Source organism: Hemiscyllium ocellatum, chromosome 17 (assembly GCF_020745735.1).
Source record: "Hemiscyllium ocellatum isolate sHemOce1 chromosome 17, sHemOce1.pat.X.cur, whole genome shotgun sequence".
NCBI lineage: Eukaryota > Metazoa > Chordata > Chondrichthyes > Orectolobiformes > Hemiscylliidae > Hemiscyllium > Hemiscyllium ocellatum.
Window position 1 is genome coordinate 30,156,895 of NC_083417.1, and position 21,164 is coordinate 30,178,058.

Sequence of the window (21,164 nt, forward strand, 5' to 3'; positions counted from 1 at the left end):
AAAGGAGCAGTGCTTTCTTAACAGTACCATGATGGTTCAAATGCTGTTTAAATCATGCCAAATTAGGAATTTCAAATCAGCTCAGCTACTCAGCTTCTGTAGCAAGAAAGCCTACCACCAATAATTTGATCTTATCCATATGCTAAGAGCTGGCATAGTAAGTAATGTACTTTGTCAGCTGCCTAAATCATTAGCTGTCAACCTACCAATATAAATTTGTCTATCAAATCGACCTGGTCTCATCAATGCTGGATCAAGGATATCAGGTCGATTTGTTCCTGCCAGAACAACAACATTGGTGCTTGTGTTGAATCCTAAAACAAGAATAAAAATTAAGATGTTAGGTAAAAGCATGATCAAGTAAGTGTAAATATAAAACATGGTGTTAATATCGATAGAGAAAATAAGTAACATAACCATGCAATTTGTTTGGAAATTTACTGTTAAATCTAGAGTGCACAGGCTCAAAACGTTTCCTCAAAATTATTCTCAGTTGTCAACTTTGTATACAAGAGGCAAAGTGGCTTATTTTAATTCTCCACAAAGGTAAAATGAATTTGCCCATTCATTATGAAAGCCAACTTTTGCCCATTTTCAAATGCCTTTCATCAGAGTCTCCACTGCTGCAGCCAACTCTATAAATGAACTATTCACAGAAACCATCTACAATCACGTTTTCTTGTGATAGTTCTATTTATTTTCAAGGTGGGTCCACACCATCCTGCCCTCTATCCAGGATGTGATTGAACTTTTCTTGCCTGTTGCTCTGATATTCACTATTGCTTGGATTTGCTCTGTATTGCTGGTCTACAGAAGTAATTTGATAGGTAGATGGCCACAATGATAACTCTTCTTTCAGATTGTTTTGCAGATGCTACCTTGATGTCAATGTTAGACACTATCCTCACAATGACCAATAGGTGTCAAAGAAATACAAGTACAAAAATTGATGAAACACACTAGCAGTCTGTTTCTATTTTCCAGAATTTAGAAACAAATGCGCATAATAATTAAAACATACATGCATGTACTATATTGGAATCACATGTCCATTACTTAGTTGAATTTACTAGCTATTAATGCAACTCGTCAATCCTAATTCTAAACTAATGACATGTGGCTAATGTATTGTAAAGACAGTGCATGTGTGAATATCCTGAATTTATGAATTAATTTTATTTATTTTTACATGGATAGGTTTACTTCAGTCTGACTGATCTTATTAAATTCGATTGCCATGGCTAATGATTTGTAGCTATGCAAGGTTACTGACATTCTGTTAATGAAAATGATCATGAAGATTAAAAATTATTGGCTTTTAACAGTATTAAACACTCTCCAAAATTTACAAATAGAAATGCAACAGCAATTGTAAGGTCACACATAATACAAATACATTCATGGGATTTCATAGCACAGTGAAGAGTGAATTCAAGGATATTCTGTTTGTTAAGCAACAAAGAGATTATGCAGTGCACTGTATTAGTGGTGTTTCTTTTAATTACGGGATTTAAAAGCAACTCTTTAAAAAAAAATCAAATCACATTGCCATTTTCCTTCTGCACGGCTTGCTGCAAATTAAAAAGGGGGGAGGGCGTTACAAAAAATGTGATGGGAAATCCACATCAGATGGTATCAAATTTATAACAAATAGGTAAAAATATATTAAAACTGAAGAAAATTCATTAATATAGCTCTTTTCACAACCTCAGGACACCTTAAAGTGGTTTGTAGCCAATAAAATACTTTTGAAGTGTTGTCACTGTTGTAGCATAGGAAATGCAGAAGTCAATTTGGACTGGTTTTCACAACAATAAGAATGAAATGACCAGATTACATTTACTATTTTCAAATATTGGTTGATAGTTAAATGTTGATCATGGCACTGGAATGAAGCCACCAGCTCTTTTCCAAATAGTACTGTGGGTTCTTTTGCATTCACCTAAATAGGTAAGGCCTGACTATAATATCTCACCTGAAAGTGAGCAGCTCTGATAATTCAGCACTGCTTCAATACTGGGATTGAAGTATCAGCCCACATTATATGCTTCAATTTTTAAATTGGGATCCACAATCATTTGAAACTGAAGTTCTACCCTTGGCCCAAAGACAGCATTTTCGATTTTTTTATAGCTAATTTGAAGATACATTCAATGCTGAAAACTATAACCTGTTTTGATTTATTATGTTCGCTATGTACCTAATTGACCATACATTTTTAAAGGTTATGAGATGAGATAATAAGCATTATGTAGTAGGTTGGAATCAAGGAAACAAGGTGCAGGAATAGGCCATTTAGCTCTGTCTTTCAACACGATCATAGCTAATCATCTATCTCAATCCCATCTTTCCACTTTCTCCACCAATCCTTTGATGTCTTTAAAATCTAAAAATTTACTCTGTATCTTTCTTCAGAAAACAGGCAACTTCTTTAGAAAATTGGCAACAGGTTTAGGGGAAGGATCTGGATCAGTGCAGGATTGGAGGGCAGAAGGGCCTGTTCCTGTACTGTAATTTTCTTTATTTTTGTTTGGTTTTTATTTCTCTTTGTATTTTGTAACGTATTCAGCAACGTGGCCTCCACAGTGATCAGTGATAGAGAATTTGACAGGCTGACCACCCTGAGTGAAAAACTGGTGTCCCCATTTCAATGCTAAAGGCCCTACCCTGTATCCTGAGATTGTGACCTCTGGTTCTAGACTCTCCAATCAGGGAAAACATCCTCCCTGCATTTATCCTGACTGGCTCTGTTAGAATTTTAAACAATGCACTCAGATTTCCTCTCATCCTTCTAAACTCTAGTAAGTAATCGCTCAGTCAAATCAATCTTTCCTCATACATTGTTCCCAGCACCGCGTGGTATCTGCTGCACTCCCTCCATCCTTTCTTTGGAAGATCACCAAAACTGTACGCAATATTCAGAATACAAATCCTCTTTTAATTAATTGCTTGCTGCCTATTTTCATTGACTTGTGTACAAAGACAACAAGATACCTATGTATATCCTAATGCACCATTATTTAAACAATACTGTCTGTTTTTCATACTGAAGTGTGTAATTTCCCATTTAACCACTATGTATTGCTTGCCCACTCAACCTGTTGAGTCACTTTGAAGCCTCCTCCTCACAATTCTGTCTAGTTTGATATAATCAGCAAATGTTGGAAATGTTGCAACTGATTCCCTCATCCTTGTAATTTATATGTCATGAATACCTGGGGTCCAGGCACCAATCCTTGCTGTACATAATGAGTCACTGCCTGCTCTTTGGAAAGAAAGGCCTATTTACTCCCACAATCTGTCCAGTTTGCCAACTGATTCTCAATTCATGTCAATATATTACCCGCATCGCATGCTTTAATTTTGCTCACCAACCTCTTCAGAGGGGCCTTATTAAAAATCTTCTGAAAATCCAAATACACATCCATTGGTCCTCTCTTAACTATTTCCTTAGCTGCATACTCAAAAAAATTTACTAGATTTGTTAAGTGTGATTTGCCTTACATAACCTATACTGGTTTTGTCCAATCACATTAATGCTTTCCAAATGCTCTGTTTTTCACATATTTCATAAGAGACTCCATAACAGGCTAACTAGTCTGTAAATCTTTGTGTTCTTTTTCCCTCTTATTTTATACAGGGGGGTTGGATCTACCACCTTGCAATTTGTAGAAACTGCTCTAGAACCTATAGAATTCTGGAAGATGACCACCAATGTATCTAATAATTCCAGGGCCACTTCCTTTAGTACTCTGGGTTGTAGATTATTAGGACCTGGGGATTTGTCAGACTTTAACCCCATTATTCTCCCCATCACTATTTTTTTGTTCAATTGTGCAATTGCCCTTGGCCCATTGTTTCTTAACATTTCTGGGTGGCATTTGTGCCCTCTTTTGTGAAGATAGGACCAAAAGTATGCATTCAAATATTTTGCTATTTCTTTGTTCTCCATTATAATTCCCCAACCTCCAACTGTAAGTGTCCTATATTTGTCTTTACCAATCTTTTTCTCTTCACATATTTATAGAAGCTTTAATGGTCAGTTTGTGCAGTCCCAGAAATTTTACTCTCATAATCTAGGTTGAAATTAGGTAGCTTGTAGCACTGGAGTCTTGGGTTTTAGTCATAGGAGGTTTGGACTTTCCCTTCATCCCACAAATTAATTCAGTACTTTACTTGTTTGATACTGCAATTGGTGATTGCACTTGTGAACATTTTGGGCAAGTTCAGTACAAAGTAAGTTTATCAATAAAAACTAGCTTCATGTCCTTCATTTATCTAAGGACTGTGGTGCCAGGGGTAGGAGAGAAGAGTGTATTTAACTGTACAGAAAAGTATTATAGGAAGTCAGTGCATTTTACATAAAATCCTTTTATAGGCAGAATATGCATGCTTGGTATTAAATTCTTAGTTAAAGTCAAACGAATTTTTGTGCTATCCAAGTAGCAGTCATGTCAACACTTATCCTCATCACATACCATCCATCTCGACCAGTAGCTGATTTAGGGTGTTCTCCTGCTCACTCTGTCCACCAAAGTTTCCCCTACCCCGCTTCCTTCCAACAGCATCAATCTCATCAATGAAAAGAATGCATGGAGCATTTTTCCGTGCCATGGCAAACATGTCCCTCACCTGAAACAGGAAATAACCACTCAACTATTAGCAGGAGTTCCAATTCTTGTTTTCGTAATATGCTCTGTTTAAAATAGAAACATTAACTCTTTAATATCCAACAAAGCCTATCTCAGAGCTACTCAGATAACAGCATAATATACACTAGAAATGAAGACAGGAATCAAAATGTAGGTGGCCTTAAACTGCAAAACCTGAAAGCAAGAGGTTGTGTATGAGACAGGTGGGAGAAAACCGTTACAAATTGAGTACTCACTGATATTCAAAACAATGTAAAGTGTTTCAGCTTAAGACAGTCTACAGTCTTACATGTTGAGTTACCAGGATGTAATATTATAGCTTTGTTAGGTGATATGAATTTAAGAATACTTCACATGAAAGGTGCATAGCTAAAACTTTATGGTTACAAAACTGGTAGTATTTAGCTGGGAAATTTGCAGCCTTATTGCTTCACATGGTTAATTCCATACACACAAGGCAGGGACCATACTGCATTCATACCTCATGTAACTAAAATTGGTAAGCTGCTAGTGTCTCACTGTTTATTAGCAGCTCTCCTATTGTGTGGGATGGAGTAGAAGACAAAAAGTTAGGAGTCCCCAGCAGCACTGAAAGCAGACCGCACTTATTAAACAGGAATTGCATTTTGACTAAATTCCAAGCAAGGCCAGGATAATGCAGGAATAAACACCTAAAAGTTTAGCACTCCTCTGGCGGTCAGATGGGAGATTATTAGCAGAAATAAAAACAAAAGAACTGTAGATGCCAGGGATCTGAAATAAAATAAAAGGTCTTGGAAAAACTCAGGTTTAACAGCACCTGTGCTGGTAAATACAATGTCTAATATGGTAAAAACAATGACTGCAGATGCTGGAAACCAGATTCTGGATTAGTGGTGCTGGAAGAGCACAGCAGTTCAGGCAGCATCCAACGAGCAGCGAAATCGACGTTTCAGGCAAAAGCCCTTCATCAGGAATAAAGGCAGTGAGCCTGAAGCATGGAGAGATAAGCTAGAGGAGGGTAGGGGTGGGGAGAAAGTAGATTAGAGTACAATAGGTGAGTGGGGAAGGGGATGATGGTGATAGGTCAGGGAGGAGAGGGTGGAGTGGAGAGGTGGAAAAGGAGCTAGGCAGGTCGGACAAGTCATGTGGACAGTGCTGAGCTGGAAGTTTGGAACTCAGGTGAGGTGGGGGGGGGAAGGGGAAATGAGGAAGCTGTTGAAGTCCACATTGATGCCCTGGGGTTGAAGTGTTCCGAGGCGGAAGATGAGGCATTCTTCCTCCAGGCGTCTGGTGGTGAGGGAGCGGCGGTGAAGGAGGCCCAGGATCTCCATGTCCTCGGCAGAGTGGGAGGGGGTGTTCAAGTGTTGGGCTACGGGGCGGTGTGGTTGATTGGTGCGGGTGTCTCGGAGATGTTCCCTAAAGCGTTCTGCTAGGAGGCGCCCAGTCTCCCCAATGTAGAGGAGACCGCATCGGGAGCAACAGATACAATAAATGATAGTAGTGGATGTGCAGGTAAAACTTTGATCGATGTGGAAGGCTCCTTTAGGACCTTGGAGAGAGATGAGGGAGGAGGTGTGGGCACAGGTTTTACAGTTCCTGCGGTGGCAGGGGAAAGCCAGGATGGGAGGATGGGTTGTAGGGGGGGCGTGGATCTGACCAGGTAGTCACGGAAGGAACGGTCTTTGCAGAAGGCAGAAAGGGGTGGGGAGGGAAATATACCGCTGGTGGTGGGGTCTTCTTGGAGGTGGCTGAAATGTCGGCGGATGATTTGGTTTATGCGAAGGTTTGTAGGGTGGAAGGTGAGTACCAGGGGAGTTCTGTCCTTGTTACGGTTGGAGGGGTGGGGTCTGAGGGCGGAGGTGCATGATGTGGACGAGATGCATTGGGGGGCATCTTTAACCACGTGGGAAGGGAATTTGCGGTCTCTAAAGAAGGAGGCCATCTGGTGTGTTCTATGGTGAAACTAGCCCTCCTGGGAGCAGATACGGTGGAGGCGGAGCAATTGGGAATACTGGTTAGGTGAATTGGCCATGATAAAATTTCCCGTAGTGTTAGGGGTAGAGGTAAATGTAGGGGTATAGGTCTGGGTGGGTTGCGCTTCGGCGGGTCGGTGTGGACTTGTTGAGCCGAAGGGCCTGTTTCCACACTGTAAGTAATCTAATCTAATCTAATCTGGATGGCATTTTTGCAAGAAATAGGGTGGGAAGAGGTGTAATCCAGGTAGCTGTGGGAGTCGGTCGTCATTAATGGAGATGGAGAGGTCCAGGAAGGGGAGGGAGGTGTCAGAGATGGTCCAGGTAAATTTAAGGTCAGGGTGGAATGTGTTGGTGAAGTTGATGAATTGCTCAACCTCCTCGCGGGAGCACGAAGTGGTTCCAATGCAGTCATCAATGCACTATTCTTCAGAATGGGAACAAAATAGTGGGTTAATGCAAGCATCATTATCACAGCCAGGTCTTGAGTTCAAAGAAAGAAACTCATTGTGCAGATAAGGGCTTCTAAAACAAGATTCCAGTTCTTACTTTGATCACGTTCTCCTTAAAGATTATACACAGAAAACCTGCTCCCAAAGAACCATTTCAATCAATCCTTTAAAATCACTGCTATGCACTTCATTTCCTGCATTAACTACTGGCCTCACAATTACTTCCTTACACCAGCGTTACCTTTCATAAGTCATCCATACTCTTCTACCCTGATGGACATACACCTCATTTGCACACACTAACACAGTATCTTTGTTCGTGTGAGACACACATGCACCAAAACAGGAAGCAGACAAGGACAGGCCACTGTCAATCCACAAATAACTGCACCCCCACCCCATCCGATAGAGGCAAAGGTCATAGGTGGGGTTACAACAGAACTAGTAACTGTTGAGTCTGAAGGACTTGTCCTGCCGTTGATGTGGCCATCTCACCACCAGAAAATATCAAGGCATTCAACCACAACCCAGCTAATTCCAGTTTGAAATGGACATCTCACATTCATAACAGAGATCTGAACAGAGTGTTTCTTTACAACAATCAGGAGAAGGGGCAGAAGAATGCGATGCCAAGGAACCAGCTAATTACAAGAACTAACTTTGCATTCTAAGTCTGCTGTAGAGAACAAACGTCGGCTGTAAATGCTGCTTGATGGCTATCTGTCAGGAACTTCTAAACAAACAGTCAAGACAGCATGGTGTAGTTCAATTCCAACCTGCACTGACCACTATGAGTAGACTCTTCTACAAAGTCTCCAGCAATACAGAAAATTCCATTTACTCCACATGATATCAAGAAATGACTGAAGGCAATGAATACTGCAAAGGCTATGGGCCCTGACAATGTTCTAGCAATAGTACCAAGACCTGTGCTCCAAAACTTGCCACATCCCTAGTCAAGCTGTTACAATATACTATTACACTGACATCTACCTGACAATGTGAAAGTTGCCCAGTATTATATGTACACAAAATAAAAGGGCAAATCCAACCTGGTCAATTACCACGCCATCAGACTACTCTTGCTTATCATGTTATGGAATGGATTGTCAAGAGTCCGATCATGCACTTGCTTTGCAATAACCTGCACAGTTTGAGCTCTGCCAGGGCCGCTCTGCTACGGACCATTCTATTTAAATAATCTGATTCAGCTTGTGTTTTTTTTCAGGCCCAAGACGACGAAAACACAATGAATCAATGTAGAATCCAGCATAGTTCAGGTGCAGATCAAGCAAAGGCATCCCAGCATGATTTTTTTGGTCAGCTTTTCCCTAGGGTCACATGTGAATAATGAACTAAGCTACATCAGAAATTCTTCTCCTACTGACATTACAATGCAATTAAAAGTCTTAGTAAACAGAGGTTGCTCATCTCATATTTGAGGAAGGATACTGTATAGAACATATGCAAAACAAAATGATTGTTGAGCTGAAAAAGAATCACTTGAACAAGAAAATCAAGTCAGACAGAAACACACTATGAGAAAATGGGTGCCGCAGATAAAATTCACTTCCTTTAGAATATCTGTAAAATGATAGTGTATTCGCAACCTTTTCTTTTTTTGCTAGTGTCAAATATAAAGACTTCAGAACTGTGACAAGACAATGACAGTCATTTTACATCTTTAAAAAAATTATATCTTACTTGATTGTTTTGGGAATGAACAAAAGTGCAGAATTAGGAATTTTAAAAAAACACAGTTCTACAAAAAATTGCATCAAGTAAATTATTCAAATTGCAAAGTAAGAATTGTTCAATATTTTTAACAGTTAAATCAAATGCCCCATTATGAGGTCCACTACCATTGCTGGTCCAGAGTTGATTACCAAAGTGGAAGATGATAATGCTTAAAAATAACACTCAATTCGGTGGCATATAGCAATTTCCTTTCTTACCCTGGCTGGTCCAACACCAACAAACATCTCCAGGAATTCAGATCCATTCACAGTTATAAAAGGAACATTAGCTTCCCCAGCTGTTGCTTTAGCCAACAGGGTTTTTCCAGTTCCTGGTGGTCCAGACAGAATAGCACCCTGTAAGCATTGAGGGATCATTACTACAAATATTAGGCACATTGAGAATCGACAATACAACATTGTTTCAAACTCTGCTGCATAAAAATAAGAGATGTAATGCTTTATCTTCCTTTGCAGATGTTGCAATATAAATTGGACATGGATACCATCTATTTTCTAACTTGCTTATAGTTTGAAATGGTTTAATTTATATTTGTACACAGCACTGTTTCAATAACCTGCAAGTAAAAACATAGCAACTAAACAGAATGATTAAATTGATTTCCTTTATGAATTAATGCCCTGCATGACAATGACCTTTCAAAAACACAAAATTTATAATGTAACAATCAAACAAACTTGGTTTTTAGATTGCAGTTCTCATGGACCTTAGGACATTCCAAAGTGTTTCAGAATCAATTAAATACTTCGGAAGTGTTGCATTGTCCATCTCAAAGGCAGAGATATTCTAATGACATCCTCCAAGGCACAGTTATTGTCAGACAACCATTGATTCGTATGTTGAAACAGAAAGGTTTGCCAGCACTATTTGTTTACGATTTTGTGACCTTCCTCATGCAAAGCACCATAATTTGAACATTCCTGCAATTAAGATGTTACACTTTTTTTCTGTTGCTTCAAACATTCTTCAGATTATCAACATAGTTTCCATACCTTTGGGATCTTGGCCCCCAAATCCTGATATTGCTTCGGGTTTTTCAGAAAGTTAACAAATTCCATGATTTCTAATTTAGCTTCTTCACATCCTGCAACATCCTTGAATTTGACATCAATCTCATCTTTCAGCATTTTTGCTGTTGTTTCTCCCACACTGAAGAGTCCACCACCTCGCCCCCCACGGCCTGCTGCCATCGAACCTCGTCGCAGTGTATAGAGCAAAAAGCCGATGAGTAACAGCGTGGGGAATATGCTTAGCATGAACGAACTGCATGAAAATTAAAAACAGTTTAACAATCAAAAAGATTTTAGTTAAAATGATTACATCAAGCCTTGCTACCGTACAAACCTGCCAATACACAAAAAAATTTCTGGAAACATACAACAAGACCGAAGGAAAAAACAAGGCAGCATTTCGGCTGCAAACTCCTTTCTCTGAAATTAAAATTGAGAAGTGGACAGGAAAATGAATAAAATGCAATGAAAAATCAAGGTTATTAAAGAAAAGAAAACTTGCAAACAGTTAAGGATGTTAAAGGCCTGGGGAAATGCATATAATTGGAAATATGCAAAAAATGAAAGCCTGGCGTGGTCAAGTGTTAAATTTAAACTTTTCAAGATGGTGACAGAGTAGCAGTGCAATGTGCAGGCTCCTCAGCCCAGGAGCCCAGAGCTTGTCTAATTCGTCTGCTTTGCTGGTCTTTCTTTCTACGTTTTCTTAATGTTTCCATTTATTACGGTTCCTTACCCAGCAGTCGCAGGGACGGTGCGGAGTCGAGCAGGAGGGCCAGCAGTCAAGTTGGAATGAGGCAGTCACAGGGCCGGAGCCGGCAGGGCGGCCGGCGGTCACAGGGCCGGAGCCGGCAGGGCGGCCGGCGGTCACAGGGCCGGAGCCGGCAGGGCGGCCGGCGGTCACAGGGCCGGAGCCGGCAGGCGGTCACAGGGCTGGGGCCGGCAGGACGGCTGGTAGTCACAGGGCTGGAGCCAGCAGGATGTCCGGCAGTCACAGGGCTGGAGCCGGCAGGACGGCCGGCGGTCACAGGGCTGGAGCCTGCAGGATGTCCGGCAGTCACAGGGCTGGAGCCGACAGGACGGCCGGCGGTCACAGGGCTGGAGCCAGAAGGACAGCTGGTAGTCACAGGGCTGCAATGGGCAAGACTGCCTGTGGTTAGCACTGAGTGTGATGTCCAGCCGTGTCGGACTGGGGTCTGGTGTGGTCAGCCGGTCACAGATCTTGAGCTCAATAGTGCAGGGAGAAATAAGACCACATGTGGAATGCCCACAGTGTGCAGAGACTGCAGACCATAGAAGGACTGTAGTGTTTATCTTTTAACTTTATTTCTATATCTTCCTAAGTTTTACTATGAAGCTCTGTGATGTAGAAATATTAGCTTTTGTCTTTATTTCTCTATTTTTGTACCTAATCTATTTTAGTACCTGAAATAACTGCACAGAAGTCAGTGTCCCGTCATCAACTCACCCTTTACCTAAGGGTTTAAAAATCACACAACACCAGGTTATAGTCCAACAGGATTTTTTTGGAAGTACAAGCTTTCAGAGCGCTAATCCATCATCAGATAGCTTGTAGCATAGGACACAGAATTTAGAGTAAAAGATCAAAGTGTCATACAACTGATACGATGCATTGAACAAACCTAAATTGCTGTTAAATCTTAATTGCTTAAAATGGGTTGCGGGTTTCGATTCATTAGTTTGTTAATCCCAGAACTTCTTTCAAGTGACAGTCCCGAGATAACTAAAGGTTTTATAAAAAAAAGTGGCATCTCAGCTCAATGTTTTGAAGGTGTGTGGTTAGAGACTGTCTGTATTCCAACCTGGAATCTAATGGTTCTATTTCCAAAGTAGGCTCAAAAACCAAAGGTTGTCCTCTTCTGCGATTTCAAGCCATGATTTTCTTTTTCTACATCAATGAAACCTCTGCAACAATCCAGGAAAGCTGGCTATTAGACTTCCCATATCAGCCGTGAAACTTCACTGCATGTTTTAGTGAAATCCCATCTCCAGAGCTCTTATGCAATTTCTCAGTCTGACAGCTGTGAAACTACACTGTTCGCTGCTTCATAAAAACGGATCTCTGATATTTATGCAATTTCTCAGACTCCAACCTTACCACGTTGTCATTCTCCCGAAACTCACTCTCCTTCCTCCCTTTTAAGGGATCTTTATTTGTGATCTATTGTACAAAGTTCCAAAAACAATGTAACAACATGTAAAACAAAGCAGCAAGTACCGCCTCAAGGAAGTGACTAAACCCAGCTGAGCGCTGGAAAAGACCTCAAAACCAAGAGCCACGATCTCTCTCAGCCACGATCCTTTCCCGTCCACCATTTTGCTTTGAAAAGAATAAATAACATGCAATCAGAGAGACCTTACTGCCGTACATATTTTAATAACCACCTCTTGCAGTGGCAATCAAGATTTGGTGTCAGTAAGATTAGCAATTCCTATAAGACAGCACTGTTCCTATAACCTCAATGCAAACACCCAGCACAGGGATGTTAAGACACTATATATACACATTTACATAAACCAAAATTCATAGTGCATATTTTTATTTTGAAATAAACAACGACATATTTGGCTTCTTACTTACCCATCACTCTCAGTATTGTACACTACAGCTGCACGATTTGCTGGTTCAATCCCCATCTCTTGTTGCACATTTTCCAAATTACGCTCAAATGTATCCACACTTCCAATATTAAACCATACATAGCTCTAAGTGGGCAAAGGATAGAATACCCAAATTAGTAATCTATCCAGTATGCTGTATTCATATAGTTAGTTCATATCATTGAGTCACAAATTTGATAAAATTAGTATTTTTTTCTCTGGGACAACAATAAACTAAATTGAAAATTTAATTCTAAATTCTTATTAAGTTTGCACAAATTGTTTAAATAAACAGATTATTCCTCCATAGGGACACTAGTGGAGTGCCACAAGGATCAGTGCTAAGGCAACAATTATTTACCATATGCATGAATTACATGGACAACAGAAGTGAATGCACTATTGCAAAGTTTACGGAAAACACAAAAATAGATAGGAAGGCAAGCAGTGAGGAGTTTACAAAGGGATATAGTCAGATGAAGTGAGTGGGTACTTACTTGGCACTTGGAATATAATGTGGGGCAATATGAAGTTATGCACTTTGGCAGGAGGAATAAAGGTGCTAAATATTCTTTAAATATGAGAGGGATTTAGAAGTCCTCATACATAAATCGCAAAAAGTTTGCAAACAGGCCCAACGTTTAATTAGGAAGGCAAATGGAATGTTGGCCTATATTTCAAAGGGAATAAAATATCAAAATAGGGAAATCACCACACCTAGAATACTGTGAACAGCTTTGGTTCCTCCAAACTATGGAAATATATATTGACACTGGAGGCACAGGTTCACTAAATTGATCCCAGTTATGCAGGGATTTCCTAAAAAGGTGACATGGAGTAGGTTGGGCTTGTACTCATTGATATTGTGACCTTATGGAAATATATTTGATTCGGATGAGGCTTTAGAGGGGACATGGAGAGTTTGGTTCTAAACTATAACCAAGACAAAACAAAGGACAGTCTCAGAGCAAAAGATCACCCAGTTAGGACAGAGACAAGGAGGATTTAGTTCTCTCAAAATATTAGTGAATCTGTGTAATTCTTTACTGCAGAGGGCTGTAGAGGCTGGGTTGTTAAGTATATTCCAGATCGAAACAGACAGATTTTTGATCAATAAGGGAATGAAAGGTTGTGGGGAAAAGCAAGAAAATAGAGTTGAGGAGCATCAAATCAGCCATGACCTCAGAGCAGACTCAACAGGGCCCAATGGTCTACTTCTGCTCCTATTTTTGACAATCTTATGAAAATGCATATGACAATGTGTGACAATAGAGCAATTTTTTTTCCTCTAAGTAAACTCAATAAATATTTGCATGTTGAAATACACATCAATGTTTTATTCTAGAAAAATTCAACAGTTAAACAGACATGGGAGTTTGGGATACAAATGGAATTATTTTTTACATATTGTCCTTTGACCTGAGACCTAAGTTCACAAGCATTGTTTTGTATGAAATCTGATCAGACATCATCAACATAATTCCTAAAAGACAATACACTGCAGCGAATGACTGAGCGCACTCTGCTTATTTCAGAAGCTACGAAAATGGGGGAAAACAAACTTTTTCACTCTTGCTTTAAGGCATGCAATAGCGAAATGTTCTACCAGAAATACAAGACATTCAGTACTCAAAGCCTTCCTTTGTAGTAGTATTCTACACCTTGATTGACAGAATTTAAATAAGAAACAATTTTAAAGCTCAGCATGCTTCCCCAGCTGCTTGCTTGGAGCAGCAAATAGTAAGTTTTAGGGTGGGGGATCAAAAGGAGGCAATCATCAGATGATCTCCTGGAAATTCAGAATGCAATAGTCATGGCATTTCGGAAAAAAATATCGACTGCTTGAAAATACATACATCTCATTTAATGAGGCTTCAAAAACATTACAAGTCCAAATGAAACTTCATTCATTGCATTCTTCTGAAGAATTGCAAAATGTTTTCGCACTTTATAACTACATTGCATAGCAATCGCTGCAAAAATGAGACTTTAACCCAGATTGTTACAACCTCAATTAGGACTGCTGCTGAGCAGATTGAATGTTGGACATAAGTGCCCTCTGCTGGCTACCCTCATTATTAAAGTTAAATGAAAACACAAAATTCCCAATAGTCAAGCTACATCTGTTGAGAAAAGAAGAATTAATGTTTCATGTTTATGATTCTGGCAAAGATTCAAGCATCAAAAATGAACCGTGTAGGTTCCTTCCTACTTACAACATCAGTTGTAGTTCCTGGAGTGAAAATCACCCGCACAAACTGCTTGTTGACAACCTCTAGGCGATCAACCTGAAATGACAAGTAAATAGTGAAGAGACTCCTATGTCAGGAACAGTGAAAGATGCATTTTGTCAATAGTTATGAAATGACATTATAACATTCCAGAGAGCTGTTATAATTTTGTAAGTTTTCCTTATACAACAATGACCAGTTTGTAGCTTTCAAATTTAAAAATGCAAATCCCTAAGTTTCTATGAACCATCAGAAACGAAACTCAGCAAATGTCATCTTCAACAAAGAAATATCTTCAAAAATGATGTTATATTGCTGAAGCACAAAGGTGGTAATAACTTCTTCCCTTCAGTCAGTCCTGACTAAAATCATAGAGCTGAAGTTCGGTTAAATGGAACGGAAGCTGACAGTTTAGTAAGCTAAAAATGTGTTGCTGGAAAAGTGCTAAAGTTTTAAGGATGAGCAATAAGTGCAGACATTGCATGGGATGAGGATATCCAAAAAGTGAATGAAAACAAATTTTAACAGAACACTCAGTTGCACTATGAATTCTCTGCATCATACATCAATTAACTAATTTCTCACATAGAGTTCATGAAAAATGAATACAGCAGTTACAAGATAAACAATATTGGGATGTAATAAACAATAGTAATAATGAAATATTATGTTGATCTTTTTAAAAATACACCAAAAGGGATAAATGAATATAGTAAATTCAATGGCAGCACTCACAATGACAATAATCTGCAGAATCAGCCAATATGCAAAAAGAAGCAACTATCCATGCGTCATATTTCACTTCATGTGATGTAGTCACTCTATCTTGGTTTTAGCAACAACTGATTTGACATTTTACGTGTGTGGAGTGAGGAGGAAAGGTTCCATTCATACATGGAAAATAGACATAGAACATAGAACATAGAAGGATACAGCGCAGTACAGGCCCTTCGGCCCTCGATGTTGCGCCGACCGAATCCTACCTAACCTATACTAGCCCAATAACTTCCAAATGCCTATCCAATGCCCGCTTAAATGACCATAAAGAAGGAGAGTTCACCACTGATACGGGCAGGGCATTCCATGAACTCACAACCCGCTGTATGAAGAATCTACCCCTAACATCTGTCCTATACCTACCACCCCTTAATTTAAAGCTATGTCCCCTAATTTAAAGCTATGTCCCCTAAATGCAGAACATCATATAAAATATTGAGAAGAAATTGACAAGTATCTTTGAGACACATTTATTTGCTCCTTGTTTAAGTAATATTAACTTGTGGCATTTGTAAAATGTTTGTTTCTTTTCTGCATTGATCCAGTGTGCATGCCCTGGCCTAGTTCCACGTTGGAGAAACACAATCAAAATATTTAATTCCACTTATTTTGCACTTTGAGCTAATTATTTAAGCATCCCACGTTTCAATGGAGGTCTTTAGGAAGCCCAATGAAGTATGTAATGTAGTGATGCATGGAACAGGAGTTCAGTCCCACTTTTAACAAGATGTCTAAGAAAACTTATTTAAAGGAACAGAAAGAAATAAGTTTGTTATTTATTTTAATTATACATTTTGTATTTTTGGGCCAACTTTGATTGTATGAAAGTATTTTTCAGTTAATCTTTGGTGTATTTTTATTTCAATAGGTATAACATTTTGAATGTGATTTTTTTCAAGCAAGTCTCATCTCCCACTTTTCTGAACCAGGTCAATAAAAGGATTTATCTAAACAGAGCAGCAGGATCATTTTCAATATTATTAAGAAACTTGCTGTATTGTAACACCTTCCAGAATCCTGAAAAACACAGTGCTTCTTAATGGGCTCTGTTAAGCATCAGCCATAATATAAAACTTATTTCACTGAAGATGCAATATTGCATCCAATTGGAACAAACCTTTATAACACATTATTCTCACACTAATGCCAGGGATACTTTGAAAGCATTCCAGTCATAATATTTCCAAGTGCCACTTGATGTAAGAAGACATGCCAAAGAGATGAGAGAGTATCAGGACAGGTCTAGCTGCGTCCACCTTGTTACCAGCCAAAACCAAAAGTTTCATGATTCTATTTACAATGGTACAAAGAAAGGGAGGATAATGGGACAGATAGTTCTTTCGGAGAGAATACAGGTGAAATAAATTGAATTGCCTCCTTCTGTGCTCTAAAAACTTGATGTGTCACTGTTTTCCACTGGCCTGGCACACCTACCTGTCAACGAATGCAGTGAGCTGGCTCCGCATCAGCTGCTTGCAGATCTGCTCCATCTGCTGCAAGAACGCTGGCACCCAACCTGCACCATAGGGACAGCACATCAATGGCGGGTACGATTACCAGCACAGTCAAATCTTTTGTTTCCACCATCCAGTCTAGCACACAGATTATCAGCAGTATCAACCAATAGGCTGCCTGCAGAAGTGTGGAACAAGTGACTGATGCTTGGTTAGAATAAAGTGCTATTTCACTTCCTCTACAACTGACGAGCACCAGGGACTGCTTTAATTGAAAATTCACTACATTTTAAAAGGTATTGCTAGTTGGTGGGGCAAGAGTTTACTTTAGCAACTCTACAAAGTAGACATTCATTTTAAATTTTCTGATGTGAGCCAGAACCTGATTTGTGTAAAGTGCCATCAAGTTCAACTTAAGCAAATTGGCAGAGACAAAGTGCACCACAACTCAAAGTGGAGCCTCAAGTACCAAAAATAGCTAAATGCAAGTATCAGCTTTCAGTACAATGATAAATATCACACGTGAGCCTTATAATCATAGAGTCATAGAGCCGTACAGCATGGAAACAGAACCTTCGGCCCAACTTGTCCATGCTGACCAAATATCCTAAATTAATCTAGTCCCATTTGCCAGCATTTGGCCTATATCCCTCTAAACTCTTCCTATTCATATAGCCATTCAGATGCCTTTTAAATGTTGTCATTGTACAAGCTTCCACCACTTGCTCTGGCAGCTCATTCCAAACGTGCACCACCCTCTGGATGAAAAAGTTGCTCTTTAGGTCCCTTTTAAATCCTTCCCCTCTCACCGTAAACCTAACTCCCCCACCCCTGGGGAAAAGACATTGATTATTCTCTCTATCCATACTATTTCACAATTTTATTAACCCTCTATAAAGTCAACCCTCAGCCTCCAATGCTCCAGAGAAAATACCACCAGCTTATTCAGCCTCTTCCTACAGCTCGAACCTTCAGCCCTGCCAACATCCATGTAAATCTTTTCTGAATCCTTTCAAGTTTCACAACATCCTTCCAATAACAAGGAGAACAGAACTGAATGCATTATTCTAAAAGTGGCTTAATCAATGTCTGTACAGCCGCAACATGACATCCCACTTCCTATATTCAATGCACTGACCAGTAAAGACAAGCTTACCTAATTTCTACTTTCTGGCAATAAGTAGGAGCAGGAATCACGTGAAGTGAAATCATCCAACTTGTCTGCAACAAAGGTTTGAATTGAGGGTTTTCCTCCCCAGTATAGATGAATGCCTTACCGCATGGTTAATAATGGACTCTGACGGTATGCCACACATTTACTTCCAAACTGTCACATTCACGCAGAGGGGAGTTCACATGTGGAATGAACTTCCAGATAAAATGGTAGATGCAGGTACACTTACAACATTTAAAAGACAACTGGATAGGTACATAAATAGGAAAGGTTTAGTGGGACATGGGCCAAGTGCAGGCAAGTAGGGAAACTTGTTCGGCATGGATGAGTTGGACTGAACAGTCTGCTTCCATGCTGTATGACTCAATGCTTCATCCAAAGGGAGGCACATTTTAAAATGACTTACCACACCACGTGCAAGATAATAATTTACAAAATCTTTCCAAGTAATTTCCCTGCCAGGATTTCGGTAGTAAAAATACATGAATCCAGAGAGAAGTCCAGTTACTCCCACAACCAAATATCGAAATTCCTTATCATCCCATGGAAAGTCTCCCTAAAATTAATGAAAAGGACACAGAAGACATCACATAAAAGTGCTTTCATCAACCATGGAGTTTCTAAAAATGATTAGGCATGGAAACAACTGATAATCAAATCACAAATCAATTTTCTAGTGTGAAGTTTCACAGTTGTGACATTATTAAAACTATTAGTTGGAAAAAAGTTTGAATTCCTAGATAAATATCAGGTTACACTGAAACCCACATACGTATTCAACTAATGAAGTTATAACATTGTGTATAATTGTTCCTCAAAGAATCCCTTGAGAATCAACCGCCATGTATTAGCAGCGTAACAAGTTTGTCATGCTTATTAAAAAAAAACCTACTCTCACAATTATCTTAGAACTATTCATGTATTCAAATGCTAAAAATTCAGATTCAAAGCTAAAAGTAATATTTGAGTCAGGTTCACAATGGAACTTTAGGACTGTTAATTAAAACAACTGTTTAATTTAGAAATATTAAATAGTATCAAATCCTTCAATAGTAACTTAATTTTCTACATATATATAGATCTAGTTTAGTAGATTTTTTTCTCTACACTTCTGGTATTTGTTTCAATTACAGAATACTGGATAAGATTTACTTTCACATAATCAATAACTTAAACATAAAGTATTAGTTTGATCTAATTAACTGCGTCTATTCACCAGCAAGAGGTGAATGAACTTTACCAAAAACAAACCTTTTGTAACCGATTCCACCAAGCAGATTCCTCTTTCTTCCCACTTTTCTTACCACTGCCTCTTGGTTCACCTCCTTTACCTCCTCCAGACTCCTTTGGCTTTGCTGCAGACAAAGGTACCACAATATTGAGATATCTTTTGATCTTTTATTCAGAGGCATTTATATCTATATTTATTCATTGGATATAGGCATTGCTAACACCCACAATTTATTACCTATCCCAAACTGCCAATGAGAAGGTGACCTTGAAACACTGCAGTCCATGTGGCAAATGTTCTCCTATGATTCTGTTAGGCAGGGAGTGCCAGAGTATTAATGCAGTGATGATGAAAGATCAGCTTTATACCTCCAAGTCAGAATGATGAATGACAAAGTGGTACTTGCAGGCAGAGATGTTCCCAGATGCCTGCTCTTTTCCTTCCAGATGGTACAGGTCATAGTTACCCACACAAAACATCATCAAAATGATGTAACACTATGGGTAAAAGTAATATCTAAGGGGGAGGGCAGCTCATAGCCAGACAAACTAACACCAATTAAGTAATACTAGCATAATTAGGAATGCTATATTTTTAAATTAGTAATCCAGAGGACATGATTTCATGGTAATTAAAAACAAATACAATTTTTTTTTAAAAACTGGTATCAGTAAGAGTCATTACAAAGCTCTGCAGCTCTCATATAAAAAAAACCTAATTGGTTATTAGCATCATTTAGCAAAGAAAATCTATTGCTTTTTCCAGTCTGACACATACACGATGCTGGTTTTCACCAATGTATTTGGCACTAAACTGTCCTCGAGAGCTTAACAATCCACTTTGTCCATCTTAGATATCCCAAGAAGGCAACTATGAGTACAGCTAGAACTACACCGCAGAATGAAACTTAAAAGTAACGCGTTTAAAAAAAAATTACAAATAACAGTAACGTAACAGTACAGATGTTACAGGCACAAATACAGGGAGGTGATTTATTCAATCAAGAAATTAATTTCAGAGGTTAAAGAGTGCTTTACCTTTAATGTCACTGGCTTTTGGTCCCGTTGCAGTTTTATTTTTGGGAAAATACTTCTCAAATCCTGAAGGAAGAATTAAATAAATTGAAATGACATCTCTTCATTATCTCTGAAGATATTAATTACTGAAATAATTTCAAATACCTAGCAAGATAAAATAAAACAACTTACATGCTGAAGAAAAAGATCATGTAGGATTCAGAGCAATGGCAAAGGTATTAATAGGATGTCACATGTTTACAATCTGGTCCAATTTCTATAGTTCAATGTTAATGCCATTGTTACATTTGACACTGCACACCAACTCCACAAGAGAGTAAATTGATAAGTTTCTTTGGATATCTGTAGAATCTTCAACCATTAATATTCTAAGAAAGTTAATAGACTGACCTTTTGTAATTAATTTTGATGTTAAAACAGCATGGCGTAAAAAAAATCAGCAAATGAATACTCAAAATATTCAGATGCAATTCTTTGTTTGCCATTTTACATAACGTCTTAACCAGCACAGTAAGTTTCATGGGAATATTTTGGGCATTTGTAGGTTGGTCAAATTCCCTTACCTGATAGGGAAGGAAGCAGCAATCTGCTGCAATTCTATTGTTGTCATTAATTTTACAGAAAATATGACACAGAATCAGAGAAGTGTGTTGCTGGAAAATCGCAGCAGGTCAGGCAGCATCCGAGGAGCAGGAGAATCGACGTTTCAGGCATAAGCCCTTCTTCAGGAATGAGGCTGGTGTGCCAAGTGGGCTGAGATAAAAGGTGGGGTGGTGGGAATTTGGGGGGGGGGGGGCGCTGGGAATACGATAGG

At 39.1% G+C, this 21,164-nt stretch overlaps 1 protein-coding gene across 1 annotated transcript in view; it reads right to left on the reverse strand.

The window, feature by feature from the left end:
- Positions 1–21,164, reverse strand: part of LOC132823918 (AFG3-like protein 2) — a 54,360-nt gene that overhangs the window by 24,674 nt on the left and 8,522 nt on the right. Inside the window, exons 3-11 of the mRNA XM_060838035.1 lie at positions 20,351–20,413; positions 19,334–19,437; positions 18,489–18,638; positions 14,663–14,734; positions 12,427–12,551; positions 9,810–10,080; positions 9,015–9,152; positions 4,479–4,632; positions 207–314 (exon numbers count right to left, since the gene is read on the reverse strand). Coding sequence (XP_060694018.1) covers positions 207–314; positions 4,479–4,632; positions 9,015–9,152; positions 9,810–10,080; positions 12,427–12,551; positions 14,663–14,734; positions 18,489–18,638; positions 19,334–19,437; positions 20,351–20,413 — 1,185 coding nt within the window. The remainder of the gene's footprint in view (positions 1–206; positions 315–4,478; positions 4,633–9,014; positions 9,153–9,809; positions 10,081–12,426; positions 12,552–14,662; positions 14,735–18,488; positions 18,639–19,333; positions 19,438–20,350; positions 20,414–21,164) is intronic.